The sequence below is a fragment of the Rana temporaria genome, chromosome 3 (assembly GCF_905171775.1).
Source record: "Rana temporaria chromosome 3, aRanTem1.1, whole genome shotgun sequence".
Classification (NCBI taxonomy): domain Eukaryota; kingdom Metazoa; phylum Chordata; class Amphibia; order Anura; family Ranidae; genus Rana; species Rana temporaria.
Window position 1 is genome coordinate 327,522,179 of NC_053491.1, and position 12,803 is coordinate 327,534,981.

General features: G+C 44.3%; 1 protein-coding gene across 4 annotated transcripts in view; it reads right to left on the reverse strand.

The window, feature by feature from the left end:
* Positions 1 to 420: 420 nt before the first annotated feature.
* LOC120932527 (leukotriene C4 synthase-like) overlaps positions 421 to 12,803 on the reverse strand; it is a 129,354-nt gene continuing 116,971 nt past the window's right edge. For 3 of the 4 annotated variants that reach the window (XM_040344974.1, XM_040344976.1, XM_040344977.1), the window contains exon 6: positions 421 to 652. In XM_040344974.1, coding sequence (XP_040200908.1) covers positions 541 to 652 — 112 coding nt within the window. In that variant the 3' untranslated portion in view covers positions 421 to 540. The remainder of the gene's footprint in view (positions 653 to 12,803) is intronic. The other variant, XM_040344978.1, reaches the window with a different exon arrangement.

Consider the following 12,803-nt stretch of genomic DNA (forward strand, 5'->3'; position numbering starts at 1 on the left):
TTCCCATTGATTTCAATGGGAAGGCGCGGTATAGGAGCGGTGAACACACCGCTCCAATACCGCAGTAAAGATGCGGCTAGCAGGACTTTTGGAGCGCTCCTGCTAGCGCGCCGCTTCAGTGTGAAAGCCTTCGGGCTTTCACATTGAACACTACATGGCATGATTTTTCATGCGGTATAGCAGCGCTATTTTTAGCGCTGTACCGCATGAAAAACGCCTCAATGTGAAAGGGGCCTTAAAGATTGTATTTTTGATTGCTAATGTCAGCAGATTGCAAAATTTGATACAAAACCACATGGGTTGCATTTTAAAAATGTCAATATATGAAAAAAATACTTTGTGATCAGCTATGTGTATGACCACTTTAAGCATTGGGTGAACTCTGTCTTTAACACATGACTCTCTGAAGGTTGCCGCAAGAACAGTCCAATCAACACTTTTATTACTTCATCTTAATTCATAATTACGTTACAATAGTATTGGTGCTGCTAATGTATTATTTTTTGCATCAATTTCCCCATTAGCTTCAGCTGGGTAACGTCAGAGGATCTTCAGGTCCAGGAACTGGGTAAAGAGAACATGTAGAATGCCAACTGCCGAAAGGCCAATCATAAACCAGAGAATGCCAGCGTTAAGATACATTGGAGCCAATCTGGAAAAACAAATCAAAACATATAAAAATATTCAGTTAAAATAAATAGACCTAGCAAGGATAGCTATTCTGGAAACTAAAATGTATTACAAGGGTAATTATGTCTAACTTGTATAAAGGATGTACATTCTGTGGGGTGCTTTTTCATGACCAGAAATCTTTGTTGCCCAGATTCCCAACTCAAATCTAACAGTGTCAGCATCTGTTTGTTAAAGCGGGAGTTAACCCGGATTTTTTTTTTTAACATTAGATTGAGGCTAATTTTACTAAGCAGAATCGGGTGTTTTTTTTAAATGAATGCAGTACTTACCGTTTTAGAGATCGATGTTCTCCGTGGCTTCCGGGTATGATTTTCGGGACTGGGCGTTCCTATTTGATTGATAGCCTTCCGACGGTCGCATACAGTGCGTCACCAGTTGCCGAAAGAAGCCGAACGTCGGTGCGGCTCTATACGGCGCCTGCGCACCGACGTTCGGCTACTTTCGGGAACTCGTGACGCGCTGTATGCGACCGTCGGAAGGCTGTCAATCAAATAGGAACGCCCAGTCCCGCTGCCCATACCCGGAAGCAACGGGAGAACATCGATCTCTAAAACAGTAAGTACTGCATTCATTTTTAAAAAAACACCCGATTCTGCTCAGTAAAATTAGCCTCAATCTAATGTTAAAAATAGATTTTTTGGGTGAACCTTCACTTTAACTTGACAATAACACTAAAGCTAAATTGCTTACCTAAATATATTTTTTATATGTTTAAGCACATTTAAAGTTATTAATGAAATACATGGAAATGTAAACACTTTTTTTAATTTTTAAAATTTGTATTTATTTATTGTTTTTTGTCAATTATGTAATTGTATCTGCCAGTTCCAGTATTAACCCTTTTGCTGGCAGTGCCATTTTTGCACACGTTTAAATAATTTTTTTAGGCTTGAGGATTAAACCACAAAAGAATTACGCCGGCGTATCTATTGATACGCCGGCGTAATTTTAAAGTTCCTGCGTCGTATCTTTGTTTTATATCTACAAAACAAGATACGACGGCATCTGGGATCGATCCGACAGGCGTACGTCTTAGTACGCCGTCGGATCTTAGGTGCATTTTTTCCGCCTGCCGCTAGGTGGCGTTGCCGTCGAATTCCGCGTCGAGTATGCAAATTAGCTAGTTACGGCGATCCACGAACATACGTCTGGCCGGCGCATTTTTTTACGTCATTTGCGTTCGGCTTTTGTCCGGCGTATAGTTAAAGCTGCTATATGGTGGCGTACTCAATGTTAAGTATGGCCGTCGTTCCCGCGTCGAAATTTGAATTTTTTACGTTGTTTGCGTAAGTCGTTCGCGTATAGGGATTTGCATAGAATGACGTCACCGTCGGAAGCATTGGCTTGTTCCGGTTTAATTTCGAGCATGCGCACACTGGGATACCCCCACGGACGGCGCATGCGCCGTTAAAAAAACGTTGTTTGCGTCGGGTCACGACGTATTTACATAAAACACGCCCCCATCACAGCCATTTGAATTCTGCGCCCTTATCCGTCAAAGATACACTACGCCGCCGTAACTTACCGCGCAAATTCTTTGAGGATTCGAAAAAAAAAAATAAGTTACGGCGGCGTAGTGTATCTTAGATACGTTGCGCCCGGCGGAGAGAAGCACCGAGGTACGTGGATCTGCCCCTATATATTTTCTGAAAGCAGACCCCCTGGACTAAATAAATAATAAATTAGTTGTAGTTCCAATGTTTTATGTCGCCCAATATTTGCATAACAGTTTATCAATCACAATTATTCAATAAAAAAGAAAAAAACATAAAATTTAATTTTAGGGCATATAAAATTATATATTATCCAATTTGTGGTCATGGGCATCCGCTCCATAGGGCAAGGGGGGGCAATTGACCCCCCCTGGAAAATCGAGGTGTTGAAGAGTCTAGTGGCCGCGGGTTGTCTGAGCGGTCTTGGCCGGATGTCACATAGGCACAGCGAGCAGAGTGAAGCCGCCTCCCCCTCCGGTGTTTATGTGTACACAGGGGGAGGGAACCTGCTGTGCCTGTGCCGCGCTGATGGCTGATCTGAGGTACTGAATGGGATGGGGGAGGGGGGTCCATCTGTGCTGAAGGGGGGTCTGTGCTGAATGGAGGGGTCTGTGCGGAATGGGGGGATCTGTGCTGAAGGGGGGTCCATCTGTGCTGAATGTAGGGGTCTGTGCAGAATGGGGGATCTGTGCTGAAGGGGTGTCCATCTGTGTTGAATGGAGGGGTCTGTGCTGAAGGGGGGTCTGTACATTCTCTAGGCTATATTTATATGGGCATGGAGTGAAGCTGAATCATCTCAAGAGCTATTTCACACTGCTAGATGACTGCGTTATCGGTTTAAGAAAGGGTTAAATGCGGCTGTGTATCACCGCTGCCGAAGCGCCCCCCTCTGAAAAAAATTCAGCGGACGCCCATGTTTGTGGTAAAATATAAAACATGAGGTTGTGCTAAGTAAATAGATGCACAACATGTCAAACTTTAAAACTGCGCACCCCTAAAAAGACAACATAATTTGGTACCCTAAATTTTCCATAGGCAACAGTTTAAAAGCTCCTACAGGTCTTTTTTTTTTTTTTTTGCGCTAACCATGAATAAATGACCCTAAAATTATTATTCTGACTTTAGCTTGTGTGGCGATATATAATGTGCGTAGTGCAAGTAATTTTTTTGTACACAGACCCTCATAAGTATATTTACATTCATGTGTGTGTAAGTGGGGGGAGGTTAAGCTGAACTTTTTTGGGGGGTATAAGTGCTTGCTTGTAACTTTCATTTTTGACCCTTTTTTCACTAAAACATTATTTATATCACATATGTGACAAACCAAGTATTTCTGTTTTAATGCAAATGTTTGCTAGTATTTAAGGGCATGTAGCAGTGTGAGAAGGGTACACTGAGAGTAATGAGACAGAAAAAGCAATATTGTATGAAAGTGTAACCCATATTTCCTTACACAGCCAAGTGCACACTTCTGCTCATTTCTTCAATGATGAGTCTAGGGGTTTTGGTTATTTTTGGTATTTTATTGTATAACTTGGATAGGGAGGCTAATATAGTGGGATACTTCTTTAGCTGAACTGTGGAATTAATGCATGATACACTGTACACTCTTGGGAAAGTCCTTTACAGGAATAATGAACAATTGCTCTTCAAGACACTAATCCCTATCCTCTACCTGCTGAACCAAATAGCTGACTTTCTTAGCACAAAGGGGGGTAGCCAAAGAACCAGGCCCCAAGATCTTTAGAGTCTTTACTTACACGGCCTCTGGACTGAATGGTAGCCTCCTTCCAATTCTCCAGCAGCACCCTCCAGTGATTCCAGACATATGTCCAGGGATGGCTCCCCCTCAGTCAGCTCTTCAGAAAACTCTAAGGCCCCGTACACACGAGAGGATCTATCCGCTGGAATTTATCCGCGGACTGGTTTCAGCGGATAGATCCCCTGGTATGTACGATCCAGCGGATATTTTTCCCGGCGACGGATTTCCAGCGGATCAAAATGTCTTAACATGCTAAGAAATCGATCCGCTGGAATCCAGTCCAGCGGATTGATCCGATGGTCTGTACAGACTCACTGGATCAATCCGTCCGAATCCATCCCTCGCATGCGTCGTAATGATTCGACGCATGCGTGGAAGTCCTTATATTACAGCGTCGCCGCGTCATCATCGCGGCGACGGCGCGACACGTCACCGCGGAGGGAATTCCGTGGGGATTTTGATCTCATGGTTAGTACAACCATGAGATCAAAATCCGCCAGAGGATTTATCCGCGGAAACGGACCTCCGGACCGTTTCCGCGGATCGATCCTCTCGTGTGTACTAGGCCTTAGAGGGGGTTATCGGTGTCTGTCTTATGTAGTGCCACATCCAAATAAGCAAACAAGAAGCAGGAGAACTGGAACCCCTAAATGGACTTTTAAGGCCCTTGTGGTGAACAAATTTTGTATGAAAGAAATGTGTCTTTGTATATTATTTATTAGACAAATCAAAAAAGAGAGAAGATTCCATAAAAATTTAACATGATCAGAAATAGACACAAATTTTTTTTGTACATAAAGATTCAGAAATTCAGCGTTGCATTGTACAGTGTGGTTCTCTAAATAGTCCAGACGTTTCTGAGAGATGTCTCTCTTTCTTCAGGGGTATAATGAAGAGTCACACATTGCTAGTTAAACAAACTGTGTCATGTACAGGTCATTCTGATCATGTAATTAAAAACATGAGTTAGGTGCTGGTCCAGAATTGTTGGTGTGGTTGATTGTGTAGGGAGATAGTATTATGAATCACCTGGAACCTAGCCAGGCTAATCCCCAAAGGAGGAGTGCTGCTGGAGCCAGTAGATTTCCCTGGGCCCAGACTGTTGTTACTTGCTAAGGTAAGGTGACCAGATTTTTTTAATTAAATCCGGGGACATATTTTTTCTTTACTAGTAATGGCAACAATCAGCGACTCTCTGCCCGTCGCTGCCCGCCTCACTGTCTCTCAAGTCTTACTCTTCGGGCCCCGGCTACTACTGGATGGGGAGCGGAGGAAGATCACTCCGCCAGGGAAGGCAAGGAGATAGGCAGGTGGCTGGCCAGGACTTGAGCCAAGGCAGAAGAACATGCGAGTGGAGCTGAATGGGCATACACCCGGAACTGAAGAAATATTCCCTCCGACCAGCACATGATCATCAGAAAGGGGCACAGATAATGGGAAAAATACAACCCCCCTATGCTAGTAGGCACGGCGGAGCGGGGGGGTGTAGTTCAATTTTTTTTATTTTAATTCTGCACTGATTGTCTTTGAAATTGCCCCTGCCCCCTATTAAATCCAATCTGGGGACAAAACCAGGGACAGACTTGGTCCGGAGACAGTGTCCTCAATCAGGGGACTGTCCCCTGAAACTGGGGATGTCTGGTCACCCTATGCTAAGGTGAACTGTATTGAACTTAGGGGGATCGCTGGAGAGGAGCAGTCATGTTGTCCAGCCTGCAGTATCCAGCTGCAGGCTGGACAACATGACTGCTCCTCTCCAGGGCCGCTGATAGGGGGGGACCACCAGCCCTCCTGTACGGGGCCCGGGCGCACAGGGGGCCCGGACAGCAGGAGGATCGGTGGAGAAGAGAATGACAGCGTTACGAGGCATCATCTGAAGGGACTATTTTTCTGCTTCCCCCGGCTCCCAGGTGGCCTAAGATATATTCCCTTGGCCCCATCAGTTTATTTAGAGGGGCCCAGTAGTGTCACTATAGGGGTGGGGATTGCGGTGACACCAAGACTGCTGCTACACACCTGCAGAGTAGCAGCAGAACAGTGCGAGTGATGCTTCACTTCCCTGTCAGGCGGAGTGATCTCCACCCGACAGGAGCTTCCTAGTCCCGGCTGGTCTGACGTCATCATTCAGAGGCTGGGGAGCGCGGGATTGAAGAAAAGATGCTGGCAAGAGTCAGGACCTGTAGCCAGAGCTCAGTGTCTCAGTGTCTGCAAGTGAGTAATCACGTAGCTCATTTGCATAACAATGCCGTTTTTAACACCTCCGTCTTAGATGGACTGGTTAATGCTTTGGGGGAGGGGGGGTTAAATAATTTACAATGCAAATTGTAATATAGCACATGGAGCCTGGAGGGGGTTAATGTACTCACCTAAGTATTATTGACCTGTGGCAATTAACCCCTTTGTGTGCTGCATTAATGACAGTCATTGGCACCATCAGTGTTAATTAACCCCTTTTATGCTACAGCATGAAGGGGTTTATAAACATTGCCACTAATGCAGCACAAAGGGGTTAATTATTTATCACTGGTCAGAGAGTACATTAACCCCCTCCATGTGCCATATTACAATTACCAATCATTATCATTATGATCATCACACAGTACAGGTGCATTGAGCACCTGTATTGTGTGATTATCATGATAATAATGATTATATAGAATGACAGAAAAATTAATCTTTAGGCTTTATTCACACAGGGCATGCTGCAGACATGCGTCTAGCATGCAGAGCTGTCTTTTACTGGCTTGGGGATGTTTAAAGTGTTACATGCATCCCAATGCCGGCATCCCATTTATTTCTACTGAGACACACAGCCGCTATATCCCAATATGTCATGCGTGCGGGTCCCAGAATGCATGCAGGGTGCGTTCAGGGACCTGCACCAGCATGTCATATTGGGATAAAGTGGTTGTGTGTCTCAGTAGGAATAAATATGATACGGCATTGTGATCAGATGCATGTAACACTTTAAAACAGTGTCACTGTTGTAAACAAGGTTAGGAGACTGTATGATACGTTAAATATGTTAAATACAGTTCTGTAAGCAACACGTTATTTTCCGGGATTGCCCCTACCGAAACTAGACTCTGGATCCGCCCCTGGTACACACACCGCCCCCTATCCACATTAGTTGCTGCTGGGAGGTGAGCACTGAGCAGCCTTTGGAGGAGATAGGGGTGCTGTGTGTGTGTGTACAGTGCAATGCAATCTACAGTAAGAGCGATCCGGTCTCATGTACTATAAAGACCAGCACTCTTCTGACAGGAGGGGAGAACAAAACACAGCACACCTCTTCATGGCTGTGTTGGCAAATGTAATGGTGATTTGGGGAGGGCGATATGTGTCAGGAGGAAGAATGGGGGGATATGTGCTGGGAGGAGAGACTGGGGGGGGGGGGCAGAGGGGTAATTTAGAAGGGGTTGTGCTAGGAGGGGGATTTTTGTTTGGAAATTTGTGCACGGGGGCCCCGTCAGGTAGGCTGTACGGGGCCCCGTGATTTCTATAAGCGGCCCTGCTCCTCTCCAGCGATCCCCCTAAGTTCAATACAGTTCACCTTAGCAAGCAACAACAGTCTGGGCCCAGGGAAATCTACTGGCTCCAGCAGCACTCCTCCTTTGGGGATTAGCCTGGCTAGGTTCCAGGTGATTCATAATACTATCTCCCTACACAATCAACCACATGTACAGCACTCCTATTTTGGGGATTAGCCTTGCTAGGTTCCAGGTGATTCATAATAAATCAATAAATAATATACAAAGACACATTTCTTTCATACATAATTTGTTCACCACAAGTGCCTTAAAAGTCCAGTTAGGGGTTCCAGTTCTCCTGCTTCTCTTCAGAAAACTCTGGTCAGCATTTCAGCTGTCAGGCCTCCCACCCGAGGCCACATGGCCTCCTCCTCAGCTGGACTCTCCTTTCCAGGTAAAAGACCACTTCCTGTGTGCTCCACCAAATATAAATACCACTCCCAACGTGCATAGGGCGGGGCTCCTATGCCTGTAATTGGCTGGGATGGCATCCATATTCATGTTGCTGATCTGTATGAGTCACTCCTATTCATCCAGCAACTTCAAAGCTGCCTAGATGCAGAGGAGACAATCCAGAAACAGCAGCATGTGTGAAACACACAGGGCTTCCTAGCTAAATAATGTAGCTCCCCATTAAACAGGAAAGCTGCTATGTTTTACCTAACAGCCTTTTGTTAAGCAGGAGACCACAATGCACTAATGTCAGGTCACCTGAGTCCTGGTGACAGATGCACCGCGTTGGGGTCTGGAGTGCACCACAAGGTAGTGGACCCTTCGGCTGACTGCTGTGGATGGAGCTCTAGGTAATACAGGAGAGCAGGTACTCTCTAATACCAACACGGATTACACTGGGAGCTAGAGCATGAGATTTCCCATGAGAATCTAAGAGCCAGCGGGTGTTCACCAGAGGCCCCTAGTGGTGGGGATGGATTTAGCTGCAGTCTGGTTCCATATCGCCACCCCAAGGGCCTCCCAGCTAACGGTAGACTACAGGAAAGTAGAGAGGAAGCAGCAGACTGCGACAACAATGGATAGTCAGGAGATAGCCAAAAGTCGGTAAGAATAGTCAAGAACAAGCTGAGGTCGGTAACTGGAATCAGACGTAGCACACAGAGCAAGTAGCACATGGAAGCCAAAAACACAATATTGATCAGCAGGGCTGGCTTGCAGTGCACAGGTTAATATAGAGTTTCCTGATAGGGGCTGGGGTGGAGCCATGCTTTGAGGAGAGATTACTTAAGCAGCCAGGTAAAGTGGCTGGCCTCTAAAGCTGAACACATGGAGGAGAGGTAAGCTGACAGACAACCATTACTGCATATCCATGACAACTAACCTATATACAGTACCCCTTGACATTTTCCACATTTTGTCATGTTACAACCAAAGATGTAAATGTATTTTATTGGGATTTTATGTGATAGACCAACAAATGGCACATAGTTATGAAGTGGAAGGAAAATGAGAAAAGATTTTCAATTATATTTACAAATAAATATGTGAAAACTGTGGCGTGCATTTGTATTCAACTTTAGTCTCATCTGACCAAAGCACCTTCTTCCACATGTTTGCTGTGTCCCCCACATGGCTTCTCGCAAACTGCAAATGGGACTTCTTATGACTTTCTTTCAACAATGGCTTTTTTTCTTGCCACTCTTCCATAAAGGACAGATTTGTGGAGTGGACAGATTCTCCCACCTGAGCTGTTGATCTCTAATAGCTCCTCCAGAGTTACCATAGGTCTCTTGGCTGCTTCTCTGATGAATGCTCTCCTTGCCCGACCCGTCAGTTTAGGTGGATGGTCATATTTTTGCAGTTGTACCATACTCTTTCCATTTTCAGATGATGGATTGAACAGTGCTCCGTGAGATATTCAAAGCTTGGGATATTTTTTATAACCTAACCCTGCTTTAAACTTTTGCACAACTTTATCCCTGACCTGTCTCGTGTGTTCCTTGGCCTTCATGATGCTGTTTGTTCACTAAGGTTCTCTAACAAACCTCTGAGGTCTTCACAGAATGGCTGTATTGATACTAAGATTAAATTACACACTGCTGGACACTATTTACTAATTGGGTGACTTCTGAAGGCAATTGGTTCCACTAGATTTTGGGTAGGGGTATCAGAGTAAAGGGGGCTACATAGAAATACACGCCACACTTTTGAGATATTTATTTGTAAAAAATAAATTGAAAACCATTTATAATTTGTTCTTCCACTTCACAATTGCCACTTTGTGTTGGTCTATCACATACATTTCCAATAAAATTGATTTATGTTTTTGGTTGTAATATGACAAAATGTGGAACATTTTAAGGGTGTATGAATACTTTTATAAAGCACTGTACATCATAGCAACCTACCTTAGAGGGTTAATATAACAAGTTGTCAGCCTCAAACAGTGTTGCAATGTATAATATCAGGTATGGATGCTGTCCGGTGTGTGTCTGCTATGTCACATTGTTGCACTATGTGTCCAGGAAGGAGCTATCTATCCATTTAAAGCTAAGTCGTGGGTTGATAAATAAGCAGCAGGAAGCAGCCAGGAGTAAAGATCTCTAGCTGATGACTGAAAAACATGCTAACTTGTACGGATTGATGGAATTTCTTTCTGAGCTACTCATACCCAGACAGAGGAAGTTTTGAATATAGACAAAACGCTTTTAGTGACATGGAACAATTGGATACATTGTTCCTAAGTGTCACAAATGTCAACTTGTTCTTCTGTTATTGAACATTCTGAATAGGCAGGCTGTTATAGGAAATGTCTGACCCATCGCTTAAAAAAGTGCTACATATTTAGATAACCCATCATTTAGTTATTTTAAAATCAAACTACAACTTTATTTGATGGATTTAAGTAGTACTAAATATAAAGTACTAGTTGACAACAAACAGTTTTAAAATAGTTTTAAAGCAGAAGTATACCCAAATGTAAAAGTGTATATAAAACCTAAGAATAGACATTTATTATTTGCTCCCTTTTGGTCTGCTAAATATACTGGGCCAGATTCAGGTAGATCCGCGCAATATTTGCGTGGGCAAAGGGCAACTAGTTTTGCTCTGCGCCCACGCAAATATTTTGATATGCCCGCGATTCACGGAGCAGTAGCTCCGTAAATTGCGCGGGCGCTATGCTAAATAGCCCGGCGTAAGGGCGCCTAATGTAAATGATCCCGCCGGGGGCGGGAATCATTTAAATTAGGCGCGCTCCCGCGCCGAGCGAACAGCGCATGCTCTGTCGGGAAACTTTCCCGACGTGCATTGCGGCAAATGACGTCGCAAGGACGTCATTTGCTTCTAAGTGAACGTGAATGGCGTCCAGCGCCATTCACGAATCACTTACGTAAACGACGTGAAATTTAAATTTCACGAGCGGGAAGGGCGGCTATACTTTAGCATTGGCTGCCCCTGCTATAGCAGGAGCAACCTTGCGCTAAAGTCGCTGTACGAAAACTCCGTACCTTGCGTGCGCAGGGCCCGCGCAACTTTTGTGAATCGGTGGTAGTATGCAATTTGCATACTATACGCCGATCACAATGGCCGCGCCCCCTAGCGGACAACGCAAGAATGCAGCCTGAGATATGAAGGCATAAGGAGGCTTATGCCTGTCATATCCTAGGCTGCAGTTCGCGTAGCGATGTTCCTGAATCAGGGGCATTCGCTACGCGGGAGCAAAACAGCTATTGCGCCGCGCAACCTATGGTTGCGCGGGCGCAATAGCTTCTTGAATCTGGCCCACTGTTAATAGGTTTCTGTTTTGTTATTCTGTTCGATAATTGCAAAAAACATTGTATTTTGCCAGAAATCTTGTGAGCTGATTTCTCCCTGCTCTGTGCACAAGGAGAGGTTAAGGAAATGGGGAGGAAGGAGGCGATAGGGACAGCGCTGTTCTTGGTAATCTATCAAAAATAAAATAGGCAGGGCTAACAACACTTGCACATTTCTGGCACATCAGCAGTTTTCTTTTGTACTTGCAACATGTTTAAAGGGATAAAATGCTGGGAAATGTGCATGTACACATAGTTGCCAACATTGTAAAAAAAATGTACAGGGACACTTTGGGACCATTGTCATTTTCACAGCAAAAAATGCATTTTACTGTGAAAATGACAATTGCAGTTTGGGAGTTAACCACAAGGGTGCGCTTATGGGGTTATGTGTGACCTCATGTGTGTTTGCAACTGTAGGGGGGTGTGGCTGTAAGTGTGACGTCATCACACCTACAGAGTGATCCCCCTAGCTGCCAGGGAAATAAACTAGGCTTTTAAACTAGGTGGTGGGGGGAGGGTCAAGAGGTAGAGATAGTCAGTGCAGAACAAATTCCAGAGGGTTTTATTGGGGGCATTAGTGGTAGGTTGTCTAAAGCACCAAAACCCAAGGTAAGGATAGTAACAAGTCCTATTAGCAAACTCAGAACATCCAATTAGGAAATAGTATGTGTGCGGACTAAACTACAGGGCATGTTCACCAATGCCAGGATTCTGGTGGACAAGATGGGAGAACTAGAGCTACTGTTGTACGGGGAGGTTTTCGATTTTGTGGGGATTTCAGAGACTTCTTTCAATAGCTCTCATGATTGGCTGACAACCATTCAAGGGTACATCAAAAATTATGTACAAGTGAATGCGAGGGACGACATCACTAATAGAGCAAGGGAGGAAGTGGAATCCTTATGGGTAGAGCTAGAAAGGGAGGAAACTAAGGGAAAAGTAATACTGGGAGTATGATATAAGCCTCCTAACCAGAGGGAGGAGGGGGAGGTGGACCGCCTATCACAGTTTGGATTAGCAGCAAGGATGGGAAGTGTCATTATAATGGGGGATTTTAATTATCCAGACATAGACTGGGCGAAAGGAACCGCGCATTCATCTAAAGCTCGCCATTTCCTAAATGTTATGCAGGACAATTTTTGTGGGTCCAATGGTAAATGCAACAACAAGAAACAATGCGTTACTAGACCTACTGATTATTAACAATACAGACCAAATGAGAAAATATGGGGCAATTTAGGAAACGGTGATCACAGGTCAGTTAGTTTCAGTATAAATCACACAAGTAGGAAACATAAGGGGAATACAAAGACACTGCATTTTAAAAGCCAACTTAGCTAAACTACGATCCTTGCTAGAAGATACTAAATGGGATAAAATCTTAGGAAAAAAAACATGGAGGAATAAGGGGTATGCTTTAAGAGCATATTAAATAAGGGTATTAGCCAGTGCATCCCAATGGGAAATACATTTAAAAGAGCTAATAAAAGTCCTGTGTGGCTTAACTCCAACGTAAAAATGCATATAAAAGAAAAGGAGAAGGCCTTCAAAAAAT